A 25,630-nucleotide genomic window follows, 5' to 3' on the forward strand; every position below is an offset into this window, starting at 1 on the left:
GCCGCTCGGGGTCGCCTTGAGCCCCAGATTCCCGAGCACTCGGCTCGCATGGCAGCCGCCTCGGCTCCCGGCCCCGCGGCCCGCTAGGGGCGGCCCCCGCCCCAGCTCGGCCCTCGGCGGAGCCCGTCGGATCCGGCCTCGCTCTGCGCCGCGGGGCGCGCCGCCTCCCAGTCCAAGGTGAGGACCGCGAGGGCAGGGGAGCGCAGGGCGAGGGGCGCTCTGGGGACTCCAGGCCCCGCGCAGCGGCCGAGCCGAGCGCGACAGAGATCGGAAGGGGACGTGGGAGCAAGTCCTGGGGGTCGGGGGTGGGGGGCGGAGACGGCTAGCGGCCTGGAACCGGCCCTCGCGTCCCCTCCGTGCTCGAGGCTGCCTCTCGGCGCTGTCCCCATCCCCGCGGACTCCTCCGTCCGACTGCATTCCCAGCCTGGTCCTTCTCGCGCCCTGACCTCGCTCTGCGTTGCCCATCCGTCGCCTTCTTCCCACAGAGTCCGCTCCCAGGTTCCCGTCTCCAATCCCCTCGCCTGCTCAACCCTTCGCCGCCCCTGCCCTCGATACCCCCACCCCACTCTGTCCCGCCGCCCCTTTCCTAGCTCCGCTCCTGTCACTCGGAACCGGAGTCCGAACCGCTATCTCCGCGTCCCGCTGCCTCCCAACCTGTGCCGTCCCACAGGTGTCCGTCCGTCCGTCCGTCCATCCGTCCGTCCCTCCTGGGGCCGGCGCTGACCATGCCCAGCGGCTGCCGCTGCCTGCATCTCGTGTGCCTGTTGTGCATCTTAGGGGCACCCGTTCAGCCTGCCCGAGGTGAGCGCGCCCCCAGGGCTCATGTCGAGGCCCTGTCCTGCCGTCCCTCGCTTTCACGTTGACCTCTGCCGGCCAGAGACAGCACTGCAGACGCTCCGACCCGCGCGGTTGGCCGACCCAGGTCGTCTTTGGAATGGAATGAGTGTCTTTTCTGCCCTGCCCTAGAGCTGAACCCACCCAATTACCGGGACCCCGCATCCTCTCCCGCCCCCGCATCTCAGGGAGCGGAACCCTGACCCCGGGCTCACCCCTCCCACATCAATCTCTTGCAGCTGATGACTGCAGCGCCTCCTGTGACCTAGCCCATGGCTGCTGTGCGCCTGACGGCTCCTGCAGGTACCTCTCCCGAGCACGTGCTCCCAAACTTTTTGCTCCCCATTGCCCAGCCCTCCACACCCACAACCAGGTCAAGTCCCGGGACAGACTGTCTAGGCGTGTAGACCCTACTGCTCGCTTGCCATGCCCTCATGGCACACAGGGCAGGCTGGCCATCCTCTCCCCACCCCCGGTTCCCCTGTGCCTGGCTTTTGGCTTGTGTCTCCCACTTTACTCTCACCAGTTTGATCCAGGAATTCTGAAACAATCCTCAAGATACCAGGAGAAAGACCTGAAGCTTGAGAGAGTTTGGAGATAGGAAGCCACGGGGAGAGAGGGAGATAAAGGAAAGATATAAAGAGAGTTAGGTTTAGCCTGGAAACGGAAGGCTGCTAGAGGATTGCTGGGGAGAAACGCTTGTGAAAGAGGGTCCTTCTCTATGAATTTGAGTAATTGACTCACTGCGGTGGGGGTTGGGCAAATTTGGCAGCAAGAGGAAAGGGTGTCTGGACATAAGGAAATGAACTGACAGGGCAAGCTGCTGGTCAGGCTGGGGTGTTTGGGACTCTCTGACATGGGTCAGGCCTTTGCCCTGGAATCAGGGTGGGAAGATAGTCCTGGTGACCTTTCAAGGTCACTCTTCTTTTCAAACGTTTCTGAGCACCTCAGACATGCCAGGAGTGGTACTGGGGGCAATTACAGACATCATCTTATTTAATTTAATACACCCCTACCAGGTGTATCCCCAATTTACAGAGGAGAAAAACTAAGCATCAGAAAGTAAGTGCAGAATGAGGACTTGATGCTTGTGTCTGATGGTCTGATTCCATGTTTCCCATGACCCTGCACAGCCCTACACCCACCTGGTTTCCCTTAGGGCCTGCTTTCCCTTAGGGCTGTCATACGTCCTTCTGTTTTCTAGAGGCTCTGGTCTTGCCTCCTCCATTTCCTCAGATCCCCTACCCGAAGCCCTGACCCTGTGCTTCTCCCCATCAGGTGTGACCCAGGCTGGGAGGGGCTGCACTGTGAGCGCTGTGTAAGGATGCCTGGCTGTCAGCATGGTACCTGCCACCAGCCCTGGCAGTGCATCTGTCACAGTGGCTGGGCGGGCAAGTTCTGTGACAAAGGTAGGGGAGTAGAGACAGTTGGCTGTGGGGCTAGGGAGAATGTATGTCTTGGGAAAACATCCATCCATATTTACTGAACAGCTATTGTATCTGGCTCAATCCCTCAATTACATGGTATTTCATCATTTTAGACTATACCTATCTGTTGTCTGAATTGGTCCTCAACATAACTCCATGAGGCAGCTGCTGAAAATTGTACTCATTTTACAGATGAGGAAGCCAAGACTCACAAATGAGATACTTGTCCAAAGTCACTTTGAGACAGACTGACAGTGCCAGGAGCCTCCTGACTCCAAATTCACTGTTGTTGCTTTCTCTGACACCATACCAACCCAGGGTGGGTTTGTAGTACAAGCCATACCCACAGAGCCCTGGGTGGGGCCTGGGCAAGTCTGGGTGCCAGACGTGAGGGGCTATCCCAGAGCCTTCCGGGTCTCCTCTCCAGATGAGCACATCTGTACCACGCAGTCCCCCTGCCGGAACGGAGGCCAGTGCGTATATGACGGGGGCGGCGAGTACCACTGTGTGTGCCCACTAGGCTTCCATGGGCGTGACTGTGAGCACAAAGCTGGACCATGTGAGCAAGCAGGGTGAGTGCTGGCCCGGTGGGATGAGTGGGCGGTCAGACAGAATCTGGTGACCGGAAGATGGAGGAGGCAGGACTGTTGAGAGGGTGGTGGCGAAGTCTTAGGGCTGAGGGTCAGAAGCCCAACATGCGGACACCTGAAGATAAAACCCCAGCCTGCCAAAGTGTCCATAGTTCAGGGTTTCTCAACGTTTTTGTACCACCTGAACCATTTCTTCAACAAAATATCTATACGAGCTGGAGGTATAACAGATCCACGTGTGACAGCTCTGACTGGGGACAGTGGGTGTGGGGAGGTAGAGGCCCTAGGACTCCCCTCAGCCTCCCAAGAAGGCTGGGATGCAGCCCCTAAGGAGGTTCCATATGGCAGCCTTACACCTCATTCTCAATGAGGAAACGGGCCTGCAGGACTGGACTTGTCCTCATCTGCCTCAGGCCTGAGAGCCCGCGAGGATGGTAAGAGTACACTGACCTTGAGCCCTGCCTTTGGGCCAGGCCCTGTGCTGACTGCCTGACATTGGTTTATCTCATTTAACCCTTACAATTTGGGAAGCTGGGTACTATTCTTATTTTTGTTTTTAAAATGAGGCATTCGAGGTGCAGAGTGGCTCAAGGTGACGTAGCTAGGAGGAGGGGGGCAATGGTCAGGATGCTGACCTGCGCTACCCTGTAGGTGTCAGTCAGTATCAATGCCCTCTCCCACCCCCACCCCAGCTCCCCGTGCCGGAATGGCGGGCAGTGCCAGGACGACAATGGCTATGCCCTCAACTTCACGTGCCGCTGCTTGGCGGGCTTTGTGGGTGCCCGCTGTGAGGTGAATGTGGACGACTGTCTGATGCGACCCTGTGCGAACGGCGCCACCTGCCTGGATGGCATAAACCGCTTTTCCTGCCTCTGCCCTGAGGGCTTTGCTGGACGCTTCTGCACCATCAACCTGGATGACTGTGCCAGCCGCCCATGCCAGAGAGGGGCCCGCTGTCGGGACCGTGTCCATGACTTTGACTGTCTCTGCCCCAGTGGCTATGGCGGCAAGACTTGTGAGCTAGTGTTACCTGTCCCGGACCCCGCCACTACAGCAGACAGCCCCCTGGGGCCCACCTCGGCTGTGGTGGTACCTGCCACAGGGCCTGTCCCCCACAGCGTGGGGGCTGGTCTGCTGCGCATCTCAGTGAAAGAGGTGGTACGGAGGCAGGAGGTTGGGCTAGGTGAGTCTAGCCTGGTGGCCGTGGTGGTGTTTGGAGCCCTCACTGCTGCCCTAGTCCTGTCCACAGTGTTGCTGACCCTGAGGGCCTGGCGCCGGGGTATCTGCCCCCCTGGACCCTGTTGCTATCCACCCCCACACTATGCCCCAGCCCGCCAGGACCAGGAGTGTCAGGTCAGCATGCTGCCAGCAGGGCTCCCCCTGCCGCCTGACCTGTCTCCTGAGCCTGGAAAGACCACAGCACTGTGATGGGAGGTGAGGCTTCCCGGCGCCCTCCTTCACCTCCTCCACCCCTCAGACTGGAGTGGTCCTTTCTTGCCACCCCTCAGCTAGGGTACACACACTGAGGGACCTCAGCCTCACATCAGAAATATTATTTTTTTAATACAAGAATGTAAGATGGGAATTTTATCAAATAAAACTATGAAAGTACAAGTTGGCTCCTTTGCCAGAAAAACCTGCCTGGAGTCGCAGATGCAAGAGGGCCAGAGCAGAGGCCTGGTTCTGGGGGAGACTTGGGACTCTGTCCCCGTTTCCAAAGAGGAACCCAGGACACTCTTTTCCCCTCTGGGGAATGAGGGAGAGGTAGAGCCACAGAGGAGATGTAAACGAGCAGCCAGCCTCTTGCACCTGCCTGGCAGAGGGTGGGCACTGGGCTCGGGGCCTTCAGGGAGAGGAGCGGGCTCCCTGCTGGCTGCTCTGCAGCAGCTGCTGGAACAGCGAGTGGGGCTGGCTGCACAGGGTGGCAGGGGAGTCCAGCTCCACGACCCTCCCTGCTTGTAGCACCAGCACCCGGTCCGAGTTCAGGATCGTGTTGAGCCTGTGTGGGATACGGTCGTCAGTGGAGGGATGAGGGACAAAACCCTAAAGAAGAAAAGTGACCCCTGTCCCCTCCTCTCTTCTCCTGGACAGCACAGGTCTGCCCCACAGGCTTTACCTCCTGGCTCTGTGCTAGGGGAGGGGGAGCAGCTTCCCTCAGACAATGTGCTATAAAGGCCCTGGAGAATGAAGAGCTGAGATTCATGGGGGGTTGGAGTCTCTAGTGCCCTGACCCCTGGGGGCCCTGAGAGGAATGGAGGCTCTGGGTCCCTGAGGCAATAACCTCAGGTTAGATTCTCACTCTGGACGCTTGCACACCTGTGGGCAATGGTCAGCACTGTCTTGTTGGCGAAGCGTTTGCAGATAGTCTGCTGGAGCAGTTGATCTGTCTTCTGGTCCACGCTTGCTGTGGCCTCATCAATGCACAGGATCTGGAACATGTGGAGGGAGTGGGGGGGAGGAGGGAGAAGAGGGTTAGCCTTGGCTCCTACCCAACCACTAGCCCCCACTTCTGGCCAGGCCAGCCCAGCCCGGCCTAGCCTACAGCTCCCGACCTCCAGCTCTAAAAGGAAACTAACTTGGTGCCCTGAGTCCTCTCCCCAACCCACTTCCTCACCCCAGACATATCCCCTGCCTTCTTCCTGGCCCTCTTGAATGTTTCCTTCTCTTGCCTTACCTTGGCATCTGTGAGGAGAGCCCTGGCCAGACACAGCAGCTGCCTCTGCCCCAGGGATAAGCTCCGGCCCCCCTCACCCAGCTCACCATCCAGACCACCTGCAAGGCACAGCATCTTCACCCTCAGGTCCCGGGCCTCTCCCTGCTTCCTCCCTGCTCCCTCCTTCTGCTGCCCTGCAGGGTAGGCCTGGTACTCACCCAGGGATAGGATCACCTCCCTCAGGTGGCACTGCTCCAGGGCCTGCCACAGGGCCCTATCCTCATGCAAGCCCTGGGGGTCCAGGTTTTCCCGCACAGTCCCACTGAACAAAAAGGGCTCCTGGGGGATGATAGCCAGCTGAGATCTGGGGGACAAGGAGAGGACAGGACATGGGGTCTAGGCTGAAGATATAGCCACTTCTGCTCCAGCACAGGTTTTAGCTGTAGGTCTAGCACTTCCAGGAAGCTTGGGGATAAGACCTGAACATAAGCCCCACTATTCCCCTGGTCAGCTGGGTACCAAGAACTGTGCAGTGCTATGAAGAATACAAAGAAACCAAAGGCCCAGACTTAGTCCTTAAGGAGTTTACATCTCACCGAGGTGCAAAAAACAGAGAACAAGAGTGGACTAAACTGTGTGGTCCTGACTCCAGCAGTCACTGGGACAGGAGTGACAGGCAAGGAGTGACCAGAGACGAATGGGGAAGGGATGCTTCAAGGTTGGAGGTGGGCCTGGAATTGGGTCCTGGAAGCTGTATGGTGGAGCTGAGGTAAGGCCACCACAGGCTAGAAGAGAGGCAGGTAGGGTAGGGGCAGGGCCTGGGATCAGCAATGGCCTTTAGGCCAGAGTTTCTCTACCTTTCCCATGTCATAGAACTCAGTGAAAACCATACTGGGTTAGCGGGGGGGGGGGGGGGGGGAGATATTAGCCCCAGATGAGGCCACTGTGGCCAGGGGCCACTGGCCCAGGTCTTGAGCTGTCCCAAGCACCACCTGCCGAGCCTGAGAGCTGAGGGGATCAGTGTCCGGCACAGCACCTGGGAGGTGACTCAGGAGGCAGTGACTAGTGGTCTAGAGTGGAGGGTGTATGCTGGGAAGTACAAGAAAGATGAAGCTGAAAGGTGGGCCTGGGTCACACTGAAGACTGTGTGAATCTGGGCCTGGGCACTAGGAGCTCGCTCTCCTCGCCTGCTCATCCTATCCACCACCTCGCCCCCTGGTCCGCCCTGGCTGCCCTAAATTTATATACAGCCTTCCTGGCTGGGCCTTCCTAAGTGCTAGTAGTCTGGTTCCCCTCTTCTCCCTCCAGACCTGAGCTCGCCCAGCTCCAGCTGGCTGGTGTCCACACCATCCAGCAGCACTCGCCCGGAACTGGGCTCCAGCAGCCGGAAGAGCACCAACAATAGGGAGGACTTGCCGGAGCCGGTGCGGCCCACGATGCCCAGCTTCTCTCCAGGCTGCACGCGGAAGGTCACCCCATCCAGGGCATTGGGCAGCCCTGGCCGGTAGACCAACACCACATCCTGGAACTCCACGCTCCCCTGGGTCAGCCAGCCGATGCCCAGCTAGTGGTGGGAGATGGAGGGAGATGAGTGAGATGGGGAGGAATGAGGAGGAGAAGGGAGGTTGGAGAGTAGAAGGAGGAGAGAATGAGAAGCAGACAGCATGAGAGGAGAGGGGGAATGGGGGCAAGTGCAGGAGAGATGGGGAGAAGGGACACAAAGACAAGGGGCACCATGAAGAACAGGGACATCACGCAGGGACATTAGAGTTGCTGAGAGAGATGGTGAGGAGTGAAAGGAAAGGAACTGAGGCCATCAGGAGGGTCCCTCAGGGTTCCAGCGCCCAGGCTTGAGGCAGGGGTGCAGGCCTACCTGTGGCAGCCGGTCCCGGGGCTCCTGGGGCAGGTCACAGGAGTACTCCTCCAGCCGCTCGACGCTCACCAGCATGGCTTCCGTCTGCGTGAAGCCGCTCACCAGGCCCGAAAGCAGGCCCGTCAGGGACAGGGCATAAGACAGTGACAGGCCCACCAGTCCTGGGGGAGAGAAGCACCAGCTGCTAGGGGATGCCTGGACACTGGGAGGCATGCAGGGAGGGGTGAGGCAGAACGGGGGAATCCCAACCTGTGAACTGTGGGCATTTAAAGGAAGCCAGCAGAGAACAAGAAGATGCCAGGACCCAGACCAGGGCCATAGGAGACTAGATGCAAGGGAGTGGAATGGGCCTGTGGTGAGGTTGTGAGGTGACAGGTGGAGGACAGGTGGGCCAGGCAGAGTGCTGGGGATGGAGTGGGGCAGGGCAGGGACAAGGAGCAGAAGGTCAGAAGACTCCTTCTAGTCCCAGATCCACCACCACCTGGGCGAGTCACTCCTTGAGACTCAGCTTCCTCAACTCTAAAATGGGGGTGATGAGAATTACAACATATCCTCACAGGGTACTCTGGGTGGGAGGAGGAAATGTTGGGGGGATGGTGGAGGGAAAGCTAGGGGACAAGGGGTAGGAATAACATGCTTCTGAGGTGAGAATGAAGGGTCCCAGGGTGGCACCTGGGTCAGCGAGGCCCTGCTGATGCTGCACCAGGGCGATGCCTGCAATGGCGCTGACCACTGCAGCCCCCATGAGCTGTAGCCGAATGTCCAGCCACTGCATCGTGGCGCTGGCGGCAAACTGGCACCTCTGGTTTAGCTCCAGGAGTCTCTGGTTCTCCTCCTCAAACCTGGGGGAGGCCAGGAAGGAAGCAAGGACGCTCCACTGTTGCACTGACCCGCCCAGACTCCTTCCCAGCAGAAAGCCTCCTTCTTGGAGCTGATCTGCATACCCATAGGCCTCACCTCAGGAGTAGAGAGAGGCCAGTGTGCTCTTTTGTAGGGGGGTTGCTTTGCTTCATGGTCCCTTTTTTGTTTCTTTCTCTTTCTCCTAGTGCCTCACCCATCCTTCCCTTTTCAGGAGAACTGAAGCTCCTCTCTCCAGCCCTTCTCAGGGGCCCCTCTCTCCCCTCCCCCAGCCCTCATCCCACTGGCTCTGGTTGGGAAAGGCAGACTTCACACACCTGTAGGTGGCCCCAGTGGCTCGGAGAACGGGGAGGCCAGCCAAGGTGTCAGCCAGGTGGGTGTAGAGTGGAGACAGGGTGAGGCTGCTGAGACGCCGCAGCTCCCGCGAGGAAGCCCTGTAGTGGCGCTGCACACGATAGTAGATGACGCTCAATGGTGGCAGCAGCAGCAGCAGCCAGGGCAGGCCAGAGCCCAGCACAGCCAGGAGGCCCAGCAGGCCTGCTGCGTTGGCCAGGAGGATGTTGAGGATGAAGGGCAGGCTGTCATCCGCACAGGCCACATCGGAGGAGAAGCGGTTTAGGACCCGGCCCATGGGCGTGGAGTCAAAGAAAGTCACTGGTGCCTGGAAGAAGGGGTGTGGTTGGGTGAGGTCAAGGCCTGGCAGAAAAGGGGCTGGGGGCAGCCCTGGGGAAAGATGGGGTGGGGAGGAAGGCCCAAGGTAGAGAATAGGAAAGGAGTAAAGTGTCCCCAGAGTTTGGGGGCAGAGAGGAGGGGCTGGCAGAGATTAGAGGAGGAATATTCCAGGGTGGGATAGAGAGAAACTCTCAGGCCAGTGGTGACTCAGAGGCCATGCTGGCCACTCCTCTGCCTCTGCTGGACATGCCTACTCCCCTTTCAAGGGCAGGGAGCAAATCTCTCTCTGGAAGATGGGGAAGAAGGCCAGTGAATGAGATGTAGTTAGATGTCAGGAGGAACACCCTGACTACCTGTGGCTGGACGGAGTGGGGAGGGCGGCAGTCAAAGTCAGTATTATCTCACGGTTAAGCGCCCAGGCTCTGCAGTCAGCCTGATCCGCGGATCCCAGCCCTACCACTTACTACATGCGAGATCCCACGCAAGAGGCTTAATCTCTTCAAGGCCCCTGTTCGTCACCTCAGGAACAGAGGTAATAATGGAAGTGCACCTCAGAGGGCTGTTAGTAGGACTAAAGGCTATACGCAGAGCAGGCGCTTCGCACCGTCTGCCGGCACGGAGCAAGTGCTCAGGCACTGCTAGCTATCTGGATTCCTGTTGGGAGGTACAGTCTCAAAGACAGCCCCTTCCCTTCCCTGTCCTCCAACTCTCTGTCTTTACTTGGGGCACAGTCCTATCTCAAGGCAGGGAACTTGGTCAAAGTACTTTTTGAAGCACCTCCTATTGCCAGCTTATGAGAAAATCCCTTTTCAGTCTGAAGATGTCCCCCCCTCCTTGGCTCCTGCAGGAGAGGCAGGACAGTGGACAGCTGCTCCCTGACTGTCACTGCGTTCACGGCCTGGCTCTCCATGGAACCAGCCTTGCTCAGGTTACTTACACTCTCAGAACCTCAGTTTCCTCATCTGTAAATTGGGGCTAATAGCACTTACCTCACAGGGTTATTATGAGGCCCTAAGAAGATAACAGACAAGAAAGGGCTTTGTAACCATAACAATATTATTAATAATAATTGCTAATTGAGCACTAGTATGTGCCGGGCACTGTCCTAAGCACTTTCCATATACTAATTAATTTAATCCTCATAATAAGTCTATGGGTTACCACTCGACTAGATGTACACATAGCAACAGGGATGGATCTCAGAAACAGCCCTAAATAAAAACTAAGAAACAGAATGTCATTTCTAAAAATGTGTGCACACAAAACATAGGCATTTTGCAAAAAGACAAACAAAAAGATACATAATTAAATGCACTTAGAATGGTTGCTTATCAAGGAAAGGAGGGAAAATGGAAATAGGGTATGCATGTAAAAGGGGATGGATAAATAAATAAATAAAACAAAAAAGGGACCCGCACAAACTCAGGGGTGATTAACTCAGCCCTCTGCACTTGAAGTCCAAAACAGAAGTGACTCTGAGGAAGATTCTCTTCTCCCCATTTTCCAGATGAGAAAGCTGCAGGCTTAAGTAACTGGGTTTGAATGCAGGCAGCCGCTCTGCTCTCGGCCTCTCCAGGTCTCAAGTTGTTAAGGGCTGTACCCGACTGTGAGGGGCTATTTTCTCCTGAGGACTAGGAGGTAGAATGGGGGCCCCCGATGCAGCCCAGGTCCTGGGAGGGCTCCCCCATGCCACCCCCCCCATCCCCTCACCAGAAGGACTCGATGCAGCAGGCGGCGATGCAGGGTGGCGGCCGCTCGGAGGGTGCCCGCCGCAAAGAGCACTGCCCGGAGGAGGGTGCAGAGGGAGTTGACACCAGCAATGGTCGCATACACGGTGAGGTAGAAACGGATGTCTGAGGAGCCATTGGGGGCAGCTTTGGGCAGTGGGAATACTGAAGTGCTGGGTGGTGGGGAGGGGGCTGTGGGTAACCAAAAGTAGGGCCACTCAGGGGTCCCTTCCCCTCCCCAGGCCACCTCTCCCTGCCCTCCAGAAGATACAGCCCCTGGAACACCAGCCCCCAACTCTCACTGCCTGCCTGACAACCACTCTGGGAGCACCAGACCTGGTCCTAGCCCCAGCCCCAGTCACTCACTAGAGGCTTCCAGGGGAGAAGAGGAGCAGTTGGGCAGAGAGGAGCCCAGTGGAGCCCAGGCTGGTGGAGGGTAGCACCTCCTGGGAGCCGTTCTTGGCTGCCTTCAGCTGAGAGATCCAGTGGGAGAGCCACCAGTCAGCAGCGTTCCTTGTGGCTGAGTGGGGACGGGAAGGAGAAAGTTTCCCTCTAGTCAAACACCCCCTTTCTCTGCCCTTGACTCTGATTTCTACCGTTCTTCACCCCCCTGGCCCTCCCCACCTTGCCACCTTCCCAAGTCCTCCCTAGTGTGCACTTCTTTCCTGGGCCGTCGCCCTTCAGATCCAGGGAGAGTGTGAGCTTGAATTTACAGAATGGGAGCTAGCCTGGGGGCAGATCAGAAGACGGCTGTAGAGCGCACCCCTCTGGCCCCTGGGACGCTCTCAGAACTGGGGGCCTGCCTCCTGTCTCAGCTGTTGCCCAAGCTTGGTGAGTCTCTGGGCTTTGTAATGACTAGTACAAGGTGATGGATGTCATGGGGACTAGACAACAGGGCTGTGGGTGGGATAAGAGGCTCCAGGGTTTACTCCTACCTTGCATGAGGAGCAGAGAGAGGAGGATGGCTAGGGCCAGGCCCCAGCCCATGGCCCTCCAGTATGCTCGGTACACGTGGAAGGCCACGGCGCCCTCCTTCTTGCTTTCTTCCTGCAGTAGGCGGCCAGATGTGCTCTCCTCCACCTCCAGCCTCTCCTTTGTTGTCTCTGGGTTCCGTACTGACTGGGCTGTGGCTGCAGGGATCAGGGAGATCAGTGGTGAACAAGGTTGCAGGACAACAGTTGAAAACCTCAGTGTTTCAGAACCGCAGCAGACATATCTCTCCAGTGTGGGGGTGAAGAGCAAGCCCTTTCCTCTCACCCCCGGGCCATACCTGAGTCAGACTCTTGTCCATCCTCAGCCCAAGCTTTGGGGACAGCTTGCACCAATGGCAGGATCTCAGAGGGAGGCCCTGGAAGGTAGCAGGAGAGATGAGGAGGGGCTGTCTGGGTACATACTATGGCTTTCTAAATGTGTGTGCCAATCCACCTCCTATTTTCTTTGGACGTCCTACCTGACCCTTCCTAACAGGACCCTTCCCTGGACCCCCACCTCTGAGCAGGACCATCAAGTTCACTCCTCTGTGTCTGGAGTCCAATCAGCACAGACAGAAAATGCTCAGCCCTAGAAGGAGAGTCATGGCCACTCAGAAGCACCTTGTCCAGAGGTCACCTCTCCTTACTGCAGAGATTCCTCCTCATGCTTCACGAAATTCCTAACACTCTGGTGGAGCCCCGTTTCCTCCTGTTTCTCTCCCGCTGAACATGCAGATGGTCACATCCCTCTGGATAATACTCCTTCAGAGGTTTTTTTGTTTTTTTGGTTTTTTTAATGAAAAGACTGTTCTAAATCTGACTGCTTTCTCTTCTCTAAGAACATCAGACTGTTCTCAGAGATCCTGGGCCTCTAAGCTCCTGGAGCTCCCAGTCACAAAGCCCAAGTCCCACATCCACTGGCGTTTCACCGGTGTGCACCGTTCCCTCCTGCTCTCCACTTCCTCACACCAGTTCTGTGAAGGCAGGAGAGGGCCTCCCATTAGACAGAAGGATGACCGGGCCCAGGCCACACACAGAGAAGGAGCAGTTTATGCACTTGACAATCCATCTGCCACTCTTCCCTTGTCACACCCAGGCAGATGGGTCCCTTACTTGGCCAGGCTCCCACCTGGTGGCCGACATTACCTGCCTGGACGAGGCGCCCGGCCTCCATCAGCAGCACCACGTCAGCCCTCTCCAGGTACTCAGTGCGGTGTGTGCAGAGCAGCCGTGTGGTGTGGCTCAGCACTCCTAGGATGCACCGATGCAGCAGGTGATTGGCCACATGTGCATCCACAGCAGCCAGAGGGTCATCAAGGAGATAGAGCTCCTTTTCCTAGGGAGAGGTGGGGACACCATGGGTACCAAGGCCCAGGTCCTCTGGCAGAACCCAGACCTCTCCTAAGACGTGATCTTGAGGCAGTCAGAGAAGACAGTCGAGAAGAACTCTGGGGGCTACCCCTACAGCAGTAGAGAAGGATGTGAGACCTGAGGGTGGACTCCCCCTAGTCAAGCAAGGCCAGTGCTCAACTTTGCTGGGTCCCAGCAACTCAAGCCACATAATGGCTTTTTAAAGGGCCTTTAATTCTGCTTTGACTCTACAAAAGGTGGATGGGATGACCAAGGGACCAATACCTCAGGAACATGGAGTAAGGAGGGAAGAAACCAGACGCTGACAAAAACATCCCCATCCCCTCTCTCTCAGCCAAGCTCCCGAGGCTCCAGACTCCCCCATCTTTAACATACCTGGTATACAGCACGAGCAAGGGCAATCCGGGCCCGCTGTCCCCCGCTGAGGGTCACACCCTTCTCCCCCACCTCTGTCTGGTCCCCAGCAGGCAGGATCTGACAGGACAGGCCCCCCGGTGTTGGTCAGCGAGCTCCCCAGTACCTTGTACCCCACTTCCTAACCTTTTGCAGGGAAGAGATGGTGGGGGGTCAAGAGAGCCAGGGAGTTTGAGGAGACTGGACTTAAATTTGGGGTGAGTGAGCCAGAGAGGATAACCCATAATTCCAACAATGACTAGCGTTTGTTGAACAGTTTCTATGTGCTTAGCGCTTTACAGGCATTCTCTCATCCGACCCCCACGACAACCTTATGAAGTTGGCATTATCTCCTTTTCACAGATGATGCCAAAGCTCAGAGTAACTACCTCGCCCAAGGTTGTTCCACAGCTAGTAAGTAAGGGGTAGGACGTGAACGTAGATTCTTAACCACTCCATCATACCCACTACCCTGCCTTTGTAACAGGCAAGGATGATGACGGGCAAAATTGATGTGAAAGCTTTCATAGGGTTTTAGAGAAGGAATGTACCCTGAGCCTTCCTGTGGCCTCAGGAGTGGTCCGCTTAGGTAAGGGGTCCCCAAACCAGAGGAAGCACCTGTGGTGCACCAGAGGGTGAGTCCCCTGAGGGAAAGCTTTGTTATTCATCTCTTCTGTTAGCACCTAGAACAGTTCCCAGTACCCGGCAGACATTTGGAAAATGCCTGATGTAGAAATAAATAAATGAACATAGGATGCCCCATGGTCAAAGTCAAAGGTCTTCTTTTCTAGGGAAGTTCCGCATTTACCTGGACAGGGTAGTGGTGACAGTCCTGCAGGGGACATGGGGGCTGGGTGGGGAAGGCATGGGAGAAATCTGGAATCTCATTCCCCTAACTCTAGTTCTCTGGGTGCGGGGGATCCAGGGCTTGCCAGGCTTCCCTAGAGTAACCGTGACCCTCCCAAGCCTTCCCAGTGGGAGGTGAGGGACGGCCTCTTGAACCAGAACCACTAGTCAGACCTACAGAGAGCTAAGCCTCGTAGGGAACCCTCCTCTAGCCCCAGAGGCCTCAGAGTTCCCCCAACTGCTGTGTGGAACACCCAGTGACCACCACTCCTCTGGGCCCTACGTGGAAGGGGGAACTGAGCAACTGGACACTCTGGGAGGACGGAAGCCCGACAGCCAGCCCTAGGTAAATGGTGCCTGGGTAGAAGCAACCCCTTTCCAGAGAAGCAAGGCTCTGATTTGAGGTGTCAGGGACACAGGGAAGCAGGCGGCCAGGTTTGAGGGCCAGGCACTCACACTGAGGTCATCGTTGAGGGCACAGGCCTCTAGCACTTGCTGGTACAGCTGGGCATCGAATGTCTTCCCAAAGAGAATGTTGTCTCGGATGGTGGCAAACTGGATCCAGGGTTCCTGGGTGGCCAGGCCAAAGCCTTTGGACAGCCCCCACACTGCCACCTGCCCATGCAGCCTGTAGAGAGCCAGGCCAGCATCATGGGGGGCTGGTTCCCAACTGGGTCCTTCCAAGCCCAGCCCCTGCCTCCCAGAAGCCTCTCTAGACTGCTATCTTCGACAGAGGTTCCCCCTTCATGTCACATGGCTCTCTGGATTGGCAGCCACTGAGTCCTCATGAGGCTGCAAACTCATTCTGGATTGGGAAGGAGAGAAATTTCTCTTTGGCTGCAGCCAAGCAGCTGTCAAATCTAGATGTGCTCAGAAGAGTATGGCCACCAGCCTGCAGTCATTCATTCTCACCGTGAAATAAGAAGGCCCTGCTTCACACCTCTGTTCCTCTCTGGATCCCTTCCCTGCACAACCACATCTTCTGAAAGAGCAGCTGATGTCAGATGTTTCCATTTATTTCTCCACTCGCTAAGATGGCACTTAGAACCCTCTGGTGTGACGATTATGATAACTCATTTTCTTGACCACCCTCCCCTTTCCAGACTGAAAAGTATCCCAAGAACGGGACCGGGTCTTGTTCATCTTGGCATCTCTGGCCCTTAAAGAGGTGTCCACCACACAGCAGGGGATAGGTCAGTGTTTGCTGAAGGGTGGAGCTGAGGACTGAGGGTGCTAGAGGCTGCTTACCTGTGGAGTTCCCCAGCGATGGCGGCCAGCAGCGAGCTTTTCCCACAGCCCACCTTCCCCACGATGCCCACCAGGACACCCTGCAAGGAAGCCACACGTGTCAGGTCTCCCTCTGGAGGCCATGGGCGGCCAGTCATCCCAGGAGGTTTCTCTCTAGGCCCTAGTTAGTCTGTAGGGAAGGATCTCCACCCCACAGGCAGAGCTGTGGCTCAGTGACTGACACCGTGCTGGACCTAGAGAAGTGGGGTGTTTTATTCTCCACTCAGAGGAGCTATCAGTGTCACTGTCTGCGTCTCTGAAGAGGAGGAGTGTGCCAGCGAGAATGGGAGGAAAACTTCCCAAGCACTTCCAAGGAAAGCTCTGAGGCAGGCATCCCAGAATGGGGAAGGGGAGAGGACTCCAGGCTTTGGGGCCTGGATGCTGGGCTGGCTAAGTCCACCTGCGGCTAAACTTCCAACATCTCAGCGCAAAAAGCAGTGCTTTGCACAGGTACCCATTTCTGTGATTTGCAGTTTAAAACTTTCTGTTCTCCCTTCATTTCTGAGTTGCAACATACATTCATGGAGCTATCTCCCTGTACATAAAGGGAAAAAAAAATTCCTCCTCTAGAAATAGGTGGGGCTCCCAGAAGGTGTCTGTGATGCCCCCACCCTGCCAGCCAGGATTGACCCATTACAAGTGGGCACTGGACCGATCCTAGACCCTTCCCTGGCAATTCTCTCTTTTGGGCTGCAGTCTGGGAGTGGGCGGGCTCTCTGCAGTCACATCTTCTGCTCAGAGGAGTGGGTCCACAGTGAGAGAAGAACAAGACAAATACAGAGAAGCAGACAGAAGGACAGCTTGCGAGTCGAGGCCTGGTTCTGGGTGGCTGCTGAGATCTGGCTGTGTGTTTGCCTTTGGATTCTGCAATTCCTCTCCATATCCTTATTATAAATTCTTGTTTGCTTAAGCTAGCTCCAGTGGGTTTCTGACTTATATCCAAAAAAGCCCCAACTGACACACTAGTAAAATTCCTTTGAAAAATTCCAGCCTTGTCTTGCCTGAACTAAAAAGCAAAACAAAACATACAGCCCAAGCCAGAAATGTGAGCCAAATGTGGTGGAGGCAGCTCAGGTACCACTGGGGAATGCTGGGTTGAGCTGTGGGGCAAAGGGTTAGAAAGGGGTCAGGGGAGAAAGAAAACTCAGGACAGGGGTGAACAGGAGTCACTGTCCTGCCAGGAATGTTCTTTCAAGTGCTCCTTTGACGATGCATGCCGGGTATGAGTCACAGGGTGTGATTCCTTTTCACCAGGCTAAATAGAGGATTATCTATCCTATTTGCAAGATCCTTCTCCAAAAGGGATGCTGCGCCTCTCCCCAGGTCCCCAGCTTGGGGGAGATGCTGGATAAGCTCTGCAGTCTGTTCAGAACTCAACAGCCTCTGAGGGACGTGGAGACAAACTTACTTGTTGGTCTGGACTGGGAGGATGTGAGCTGTCTAAAGACCAAGGAGAGATGTGACTACTCTGAAAAAGCTGTGTGCTGGAGGAACGGCATTCAAAAACGAGGTGTCACCTCCTCTCCAATTAGAATCTGCTCCCACAAACCCCTCCAGTCCCTCCCTCAGTAACCAGAGCTACAGGGCCGTCTAGCTACAATTGGTTCCGTCCTTGTTTATCTGTCACTGAGTCTGTATCTCCCTCCTTAGTCTGGGGACGCCCCCAGGGTGTCTGACCAACGAACCTTCTTCACTTCGAGGTGACTGATGAAGGTCTCCTGGCTGGTTCGAACTGGGTCCCAGGAGAACAGGGCTTCACGCAGTTCCAATACTGTAGATGGCTCCGTGGGGGGGTCTGAACAGGGAAGAAATCACTCAATTTGGGCTTCTAATCCACAACCTACCAGCTCAGGGAGGGTAAACCAGGGGCATGTCATTGGCTTGTCTGTCCCTTATATACCCACCCAGAACTAATGCAGCCTCAGTCTTGGTCTGAGGAGTCTCCCCGAGGAAATGGCCACCTGCTCGGCCTGGATTCTGCCGCCTCTGGCTTCTCTTGGCAGCATGTCTGTACAGCGCCCAAGGGGCTACAGTTCCCTCCTCACCCGTGCCAGGTTCTGCCCTCTAGCTCCCCATTACCTGGGCTGTAGTAGGCCTCGGGATTGTGGTTGGGAAGGTCAAGGAAACGCTGGATCCGGTCCAAAGACACTTTGGCCTCCAGGAGGCCATTGATCACCCAAGGGAAGTTGTTGAGGGGCAGAATGAGCATGCGCACCAGTGCTAGAGCCGTGAACACCTAAGTTGGGTAGAGGAGGGGTGAAGCATCACCTGAAGCCCGGGAGCTATCTGAAGGCCTGTTCTACAGGTGGCCCTGTGGACTGGACTGTGGAGGGAAGGGCAGGGCAGCGGCAGAACTGAGGGGTTGGCTGGACAATCCTTGGGTTAGAGGTGGCAGAGGTGGCCACTCCAAGAATCCTAGAAATCCCAGATGGTCCTTCAGGGATCCAGGTTACATCTTGATAAGCACACAGGCCTCACTCATTTTGAGAACTTCTCGGAATTTCCAAGTAGCAACATCACCTAGCCCTGGCTGGACCCAGCACTAGATCAGATTTTTCTTTCCCAAGGCCATCAGAATGGGGTTAAGGGGACCTAACATGGAGTCTGGACCTGACTGGAAGTTGGAAAGCAAGGAGGAAGAGAGGGAAAAAAGGAATTCCTTCAGAGGGAAGGTTATATATTTGAGGCCCCAGAAAAAGTCCCCTTCAGAGAATATCCCCTTGGTTGGGAAAGGATAAGGCAGCCAGGGATCCTCCTTCCCTCCTTCCCAGCCACTACTGAGGGCCTGAGCCCACCTCCCCACTGCACTGCAGGTTTCATGCTTTCCTACAGCCATCTCCTCACCTCCTGGTCCTCACCTTGGTGGCAGTGAGCTGGTGCCCCATGAGGACATAGGTGATGAAGATGACGATGGAGATGACAACTGGCAGGGCAGCCCACAGGTACACACAGGCCGCATCCAGGTATTTGATGACCCAGAGTCGCCCTAGCTCTTGAGCCCGGCAAGCCTCTACTCGGGCCCCCAGCGCCTGCTCCCACCCGAAGAACTTGATGACCCGAACGCCACTCAGTAGCTCTGTCATGAGCTAGGGACAGGGAAAAGAGAGCAGTGTGAAGTGGAGACACTGCTCCTGTGTCTTCTCCTTGGCCCGTCTTCCCCAGGGTCCTGGCAGAGCACATTGAGTACTCTGAGCCCCCAGATACTCCGTACTTCCCTAGCCCTGCTTTTCCGCCTCTCCTCAACCCTTTCTGGAAACCCTGCCCTCAAACCCTTTACAGCCCTGGGTTGCTTGCCCTGCCAGTCTTTCACTTCTCCTCCATATGCTCTGGCTGGGGGCAGGTTGGAGCTAGAATCCCCCCACCATCCTAGGAGATGAAGTGGTGGAAAGTGCAGGGGCGTTACCCGCTGGGGTAAAGCCCTCTTTCCGTTAGATGAGGGACTAAGGACTATTTGCCAAAGCCAGAAGATGTGGGCTTCGGGTGCTGGTCACCAGTCTGGCCCGTGGCTTGGGTAGTGTGGGAACTATGCCTGTAGGAGTATACAGGTGTAGGAGGCTGTACTACAGCTCAGGGTGACACAGGTCAATGGGCCCAGGCCAGAAAGGCAAAGGCCAGAGGAAATTCTTGGATCGTAACATTTGTACATCCCCAGCCTGCAAGCCAGGGAGGCACTGGAGCCTTCCCAGATGGCCCTGGAGACCTAGCGTGTAGCTGTCTCAGGTAGGGAAAAAGGCCTCATGCCGTAACTAGCTATCAGGGACACTCCCCCTGCCTGTTAGTATTCTGAGCTATTCCAGTGAGAGGTTGACAACTATGCCGTATAGACCCCCAGCCTGCCATCCCCTCTGTAAAGGTCCCCACCATCACTGCAGAACCCAGAACTGACTCAGCCAGACCCTCAACACCTAGAACTGGCCCAGGCAGGAGAGTGACCTCCTCCCTTCCCCACAGCCCACCCCTAAGGGGTAGCTGGGGTTCTCCTAGGCCTCTCCACATGCGGCCATGGGATGGTGCCCGAGATGAGGTGGGAGACTTGGGTCCTGGCTCTAACATTTAAAACCCATGTGGTCCCAGACAGGTTACTTCCTACCTCCTAGGGTTGCATGAGCTGAAACTATAATATTACTAACGGGCCACATTTATCTAGTGCTTCCTTTGTGACTGGCACTGTACCAAGCATTATCTCATATGATCCCAACAACCCTATGAGGCAAACTACTATTATCTTCATTTTACAAATGAGGAAACAGAGGCCCAGAGGTTAAGTGACTTGCCTGAGGCAATTAAACCAGTAAGTGGTAGAGATGGGATGTGAACCCATGTCTGTCTTTCTCCAGTCTGAGGTCTTAACTTCTAGATCACACTCACTCCTTCAGGCACCATACATGGGAGGACCTGGGGACCAGGATGCTGGGTGGGGTCTCAAGACTGCTAAGAGACCCCAAGCAGCCTCTCACCTTAACCCGCGCATCCTTGTGCTGTAGCATCTCCTGGTTGCTGGCCATGATGCGGGTGGCAATCACTTTGTTGACAGGTACCAGCAGCAGTGCCAGGATCAGACCGCCCACGAAAGCCACACCCACCTGGTGGTGCAGCAGGTAGAGGGTGATGGCCAGCTGAAGGGGCAGGCCCCAGGCCTCATGGAAGCTCCCAGCAAAGTTGAGCAGCCGCTCAGAGTCAGTGCCTAGTAGGTTCAGGGCCTCCCCAGCAGGAGGGCGTCTGGGCCCCAGATGTAAAGCTTTCCGGTACAGGATGTTCAGCACGGCCCCCCGTGCCTGAAGTGTCACCTTCCGCACCTCATAGCCATACTGATTCTGCAGCACAGCACCGAGTATGGCCCCACTGGCCAGCCCCAGGGCATAGAGCAGGCCGTTACTTAGTGGCTCCCGCCCCTCCTCCAGGAAGCCCACTAGGAGGGACAGGAGCAGGGGCCCTGAGAATCCTAGCATGGTCCCCACCAGCTTCAACAGTCCAAGTGCCAGGTAGCGCCGCCCAAACACCCCATACAGGGCTCTCCAGAGCCGGGCCCCCTCCTGCCAGTGTGCCTGGAAGACACGGGCCAGGTAGGTTGGGTGCAGCCTGTGGGGCAGTCGGCAAGTGTCCTGGGGTTGCCGGAGCTCTCCACGGGCCCCACAGGCCATTAAGGGTGTCAGCCAGGCATAGGAAAAGCGTGACAGCCAACTCTCCCCATCTTCAGCTACCTCAGGCTCCTGTCCCTCAGACAGAAAGGGCTCCTGGGCCCAGGGTTCCTGTGGCACCCCGGGGACTGCCCAGCCCAGTCCATAGGCCAAGAGTGCCGTCAGCTGCAGGATGAGAAGGCACAGGCGGGAGAGGGGACCTGAGAGAAGTGGGGGCAGCAGTGTGCCTCGCTGACAGTGCCATAGCAGGGTCAGCACTAGCGCTGGGGCTGGCAGGAAGGCAGCCAGAGCCAAAGCCAAGGGTCCCCGGGAGTGGCCATGCGGGGAATGAGCCAATGCCCACAGGGCCAGGCTGTGGCTCATCCAGGCCACAGCTGCCACGCCCCCTGCTAGTAGCTCTAGCCCTTTGGGCCCTGGGCCTGCCCCTGGGGGCAAAGTAACTGGAAGGAGGTCTAGTAGTGGAAAGATGGAGAGCAGGAAGGAGGCTGCAAGTCGGATGCGCCAGCCAGAACTGCAGTGTAGGATGTAATCTGGATACCTGGGGACAAGGGGAAAAAGAGAAAAGGAAGCACATCATGGCTGACTCAGGGCCCAGACATACCTCCAATAAATCACTCACCTAGAGAGAATCAACTCCCTTTTCTGTCTTGCACACCTTATTTCTATGCCATTTTACCCTGGAATCCAGGGTCTTTTCTCCCAGGAAGTCTTCCTGGATTAACCTAATCCATTTTGTAATCTACCCACCCCATTTCTGATCATCCTTTCACCACAGAAATTGACAATTTTGAGTTAAGGTTGAACTGAACATGGAGACTCTAATTAGAAAAGAAATCTTAAATTTTCATACAGATACTCACTAAGGGATGAGTATTCATTTTCACAAAAGTATCTACCTAATAACCCTTAAAGTCACCTGAAGCACCATTACATGAATAAAAATTTGACTTACATAGAGCTTCTATACTTTAACACTATAGCCTAAATTTTATGAAACCTCAGAATATTCTACTTTCTGTTTTACCGATGGTTGTAGAAGACGGTGTGGATCATTTTTGTGACTCCATTAGCTAAACAAAAACCTCTTTAGTTTTGTCTATATCTTCTTGTCATGCAAAAAACATAGCTAATAAACAAAAGGGTGATCTGTCTGCCCTAAAATCAAGTACAGGAAAACACAGCTGCAGCAGCGAATATCAGAATGCCACGAAGGTGCACGAAACTGAATCTGTCACTCCCTTTGTTGGTAGGGTTAGGCTACCGACAAAGTTTAATCGTAGATTAAAATGCTTTGGGTTTATTTTTAAAAGTCCAGCTGATCACAGTTATATGGAGGGGTTTATATTGGAATGAAAGTCAACAGGTAATAATTCTATTTCCTAAGATGTGGGGACAGAAGAAAGAATATGGGGCCCTTGGAGGCTGGTACACTGGCCCCAAGTTGGCCATCAACCAGTCTTATAATTTGAAAATCTACAAAAGTGATGATTTCTACCACGCATCAGGCCTTTAAAAATGTGCCACACACTGCGCTATATGCTTAAATGCATTATCTGTTTTAACCTTCCAATAATGTTAGGAGGCTCAGAGAAGACAGGTGAAAAATAAAAATGGCAAGTAATAGGATATATTGGAGTATATGAGGAAGCCATTTGGTGTAAACCTAATTCGGCCTGACCTTGTCTTTCCAAAAGGGCCTGACCGAGGCCGTTGAGCATGCATTGTGTATCTGCTTTAGAGACTCCCTATGGCAAGAGCAAAGGCCCTTGAGATAAAGGTGCAACTTCCCTCCCCCTCCCAACGTTGGCATCTCCTTGAAGATTAAGCATCTTTCTTTAGGCTGGGAACTGATTGCAGCGCTCACCTGTGACCCCCCCCCCCCCCCCAGCCCGAGGCAACACACCTGCCACCCCGCGGCGTTCACTGAGACAGCAGACCTAACTACCGTTTCCATCAATCGCTGTGCTGACAGAGCAGCCTCGTGACTATTGTAAAAGGGACATTTCAATCATATGTGAAACATACTCTTTGAGGGTATATAACCACCCTGTGTACCCCCACTTCTTTGGAGTGCTCTGTTCCTTTGTGGAAAGACTCTCCCGGGTTATAATCCTAAAATTTAAGCTCAGAATAAACTCACCCAAATTTTCATTTACAGATTGGTTATGGATTATCTTCGTCGACACAGGTCACCTGCCCCAAAACAGCCACACTGCTGCAAAGTGGTGATTTTATTCTACTTTTGCCCTCCTCCAGAGACCTCACTACGTATTCTGGTTACACCGCCGCGGAGATGAGAGTTTCGGGTGAGGTCTGCAGGCGCACACGGACAGATGTCTTGCACCCGTCTCTACCTACCTCGGGGCGCCCCAGTGGCAGGCGCTGAGCACGGCGAGGAGCGCGTGGGGCAGGGCGCTGAGCACGAGCTGAGTGAAGCAGTGGCCCGTGGTGTCCCCCTCCCACACCGGGAGCGGCTGCACCGCGCTGGTGCCGCACAGCTGGGCCAGGAGCCGCTCCATGGAAGCCTCACCTGCGGGGAAAGCCGAGGGCGGAGGGAGGGAAGGTTCCTCCCAGAGAGGAGCAATCCGTGTTCCCAAGGGCGAGGTCCAGGCTGGGAGCCTGCACCCGGGGGCGAGGGTGGTGGGGGAGCGGTGGGGATGGGGACAGGACGCTGACCGGGAAGGCGGGTGGTGTCAGCGAGCCCGGACAGCTCGCCCCAGCCGGGTCTCCCCGACTCCAACCCCACCCTCGAAGCAGGGCCTCCCTTTGCTTCCGCCCCGAAGCCAGATCCCGCCGAATCTGGCGTTACCTCAAGGGGTAGAAAGGGAGGTGGTTTGGGTTTCTGGACTGGTCACTCACTCAGCCTCGGTTTTTCGCCCTGCCTTGTGTCCCCGCCGCAGACATCCGGAACCTCTAACCTGAAGAAGCTGCTTTCCACCGGACCCGGAGATCCCGCGCACTGGTGCATGCAAAAGAGCGTACTGCCGGGGTGTGGTGCGGGCCAAGCTCGTTTGGCACCCCCTAGAGGCGGGATGACCTTTCAGGCGCCGTTTGGCCCTCCCATTCGCTGGGCTCCTGCGCTCCTGCGCACGGCTCTCGGCCTCCGATGGCCTCGGTAAGCGGGGCGCTGCTGCTGTGGCGTCCTTGCGTTTCGGCACGCCTGTGCTGCCTCTCTTGCGTGTGGACCGATCTCGGCTCTAATGCAACGTCATTCATACACTCTCGCGGAAAGTGTTCTCTCTCATCTGTCTGCTGTTTACTAGCAGTCACATGCATTGCACTCTCTGATTCTTAAAGCTTACAGAACTGGGATGCCAAACATGCGTGCTACACGGACGAATAATGTCACTTGATGACGCTTGAACCGTTTTCTTCCTTATTCCAAGGCTGTATCGTTTGGGGGAAGTTACCTAACCTCTTTAAACCTCAGTTTCTTTGTACAAAGGGGGCAATAACACCAATGCCAAAGTACTGTTGGAGAGTTGCATAGTTAATTTAAAATGCTTAGGGTCCAACAATAAATAAACCTTGTAGGGAAGCAGTGGGAAGAATATAAGCTTTATAATTAGACGGACCTGGGTTCGAATCCTGACCCCGCCAATTCTTAGCAATGTGATCTTAGGTAAGTTACTTCCGCATCTTAGTTTTACTGTTTATTGGGCCTGGTATTGGTATCTACTTCACACTAGTGAATAAGAAATAACTGTGATTATCTTGTTTAATCTCAATAAGAAGCCTGGTGTCTCTAATGTCAGGAATTAATGTTCCAGTTGCTACAAATTAAGAAATGTAGGTTTGCATTTCACACCCCCAATAATGGATCATTTAGGCAGTGATCGTCAATGGCTGCTAACTCAGAGAGAGAGACAACCAGACGTGGTGTGCCTCCTTATGAAAAATAACATATTCTTGCCAAAAAAATATGTTCAGATATGTTCAACTATCACCACAATAAACTTTAGAACATTTTCATCATCTCAGAAAGAAACCCTGCACCCTTTAGTTATCAGTCTTTTATTCTCCATCACCCACCCCTAGCCCTAATCTACTATCTGTCTCTGGATTTCCGTATTTTAGGCTTTCGTATGAATGGAATCATATAATATGGACTTTTGTGACTGGCTTCTTTCACTCAGCGTAATGTTTTCGAGGTTCATCGACGTTGTAGCGTGTATCAGCACTTCCTCCTTTCTTTCTTTTTATGGTGGTAAAATATGCATAACATAAAATTTACCACGTTAAAAAGTGTGCAGTTCAGTAGTATTAAGTACATTCACGTTGTTGTCCAACGGTCACCACTGTCCATCTACAGTGCTTTTTCCGTCTTTCCAAATTGAGACTCTATCCCCATTAAATGCTAACTCTCCATTCCCCCTCCCTCCAGCCCATGGCAGTGACCATTTCTGCTTCCTGTCTATGAATTTGACTGGTCTAGGTATTTCATATACTTAGAATCATACAATATTTATCTTTTTGTGACTGGCCTATTTCACTTAACATAATGTTTTCTTTTTTTACTTTCATTTCTGGATTGCTCATTGCAAGTGTATAAAAATACAATTGATTTTTTTTTTAGGGAGGGGGGGAGGAAGATTGGCCCTGAGCTAACATCTGTGCCAATCTTCCCCTATTTTGTATATGGGACAACACCACAGCGTGGCTTGATGAGCAGTGTGCAGGTCTGCACCTGGGATCTGAACTCACAAACCCTGGGCCGCCGAAGCAGAGCATGTGAACCTAACCACTACACCACCGGGCTGGCCTCTACAATTGATTTTTTTTTTAACATTGATCTTGTATCCTGCAACCTTGCTAAACTTGTGTATTAGTTATAATCATTTCTAGTGGATTCCTTGGATTTCTTATATACAAAATCATGTCATCTGTAAGTAGAGATAATTTTATATCTTCCTCTCCAATTTGGATGCCTTTTATTTATTTTTCTTGCCTATCCCTGGTTAGAATCTCCAGTAAAATGTTAACTAGAAAT

At 54.7% G+C, this 25,630-nt stretch overlaps 3 protein-coding genes across 6 annotated transcripts in view; 1 reads left to right on the forward strand and 2 right to left on the reverse strand.

Annotated features, from left to right (window-relative positions):
* TJAP1 (tight junction associated protein 1) overlaps positions 1-828 on the reverse strand; it is a 39,914-nt gene extending 39,086 nt beyond the window's left edge. The window contains exon 1 of the mRNA XM_046639315.1: positions 725-828. The gene's annotated coding sequence lies outside the window, so the exon portion shown is untranslated. The remainder of the gene's footprint in view (positions 1-724) is intronic.
* DLK2 (delta like non-canonical Notch ligand 2) lies at positions 1-4,680 on the forward strand. Of its 2 annotated transcripts, none has more exons than XM_046639318.1 (6): positions 1-177; positions 671-801; positions 1,074-1,137; positions 2,113-2,243; positions 2,689-2,833; positions 3,544-4,680. In XM_046639318.1, the coding sequence occupies exons 2-6, from the start codon at positions 726-728 to the stop codon at positions 4,277-4,279; spliced, it is 1,152 nt and encodes a 383-aa protein (XP_046495274.1). In that variant the 5' UTR covers positions 1-177; positions 671-725; the 3' UTR covers positions 4,280-4,680. The 2 variants fall into 2 exon arrangements, with proteins under 2 accessions (XP_046495274.1, XP_046495273.1); XM_046639317.1 differs by having other exon boundaries at positions 39-177; positions 591-801.
* On the reverse strand, positions 4,673-23,597 carry ABCC10 (ATP binding cassette subfamily C member 10). Of its 3 annotated transcripts, none has more exons than XM_046639300.1 (22): positions 23,500-23,597; positions 22,999-23,170; positions 19,960-21,178; positions 18,361-18,588; positions 17,582-17,738; positions 17,188-17,297; positions 15,464-15,543; positions 14,672-14,843; positions 13,352-13,450; positions 12,752-12,941; positions 11,905-11,982; positions 11,570-11,764; positions 11,001-11,154; positions 10,618-10,807; positions 8,553-8,896; positions 8,050-8,219; positions 7,378-7,538; positions 6,815-7,068; positions 5,723-5,868; positions 5,526-5,623; positions 5,168-5,280; positions 4,673-4,850 (listed from the first exon to the last, which is right to left on the reverse strand). In XM_046639300.1, the coding sequence occupies exons 2-22, from the start codon at positions 23,157-23,159 to the stop codon at positions 4,697-4,699; spliced, it is 4,473 nt and encodes a 1,490-aa protein (XP_046495256.1). In that variant the 5' UTR covers positions 23,160-23,170; positions 23,500-23,597; the 3' UTR covers positions 4,673-4,696. The 3 variants fall into 3 exon arrangements, with proteins under 3 accessions (XP_046495256.1, XP_046495255.1, XP_046495257.1); XM_046639299.1 differs by having other exon boundaries at positions 23,450-23,555; XM_046639301.1 differs by lacking the exons at positions 4,673-4,850; positions 5,168-5,280 and having other exon boundaries at positions 5,532-5,623; positions 6,921-7,068; positions 22,999-23,586.
* Between the last annotated feature and the right edge of the window lie 2,033 nt (positions 23,598-25,630).

Source organism: Equus quagga, chromosome 15 (genome assembly GCF_021613505.1).
Source record: "Equus quagga isolate Etosha38 chromosome 15, UCLA_HA_Equagga_1.0, whole genome shotgun sequence".
NCBI lineage: Eukaryota > Metazoa > Chordata > Mammalia > Perissodactyla > Equidae > Equus > Equus quagga.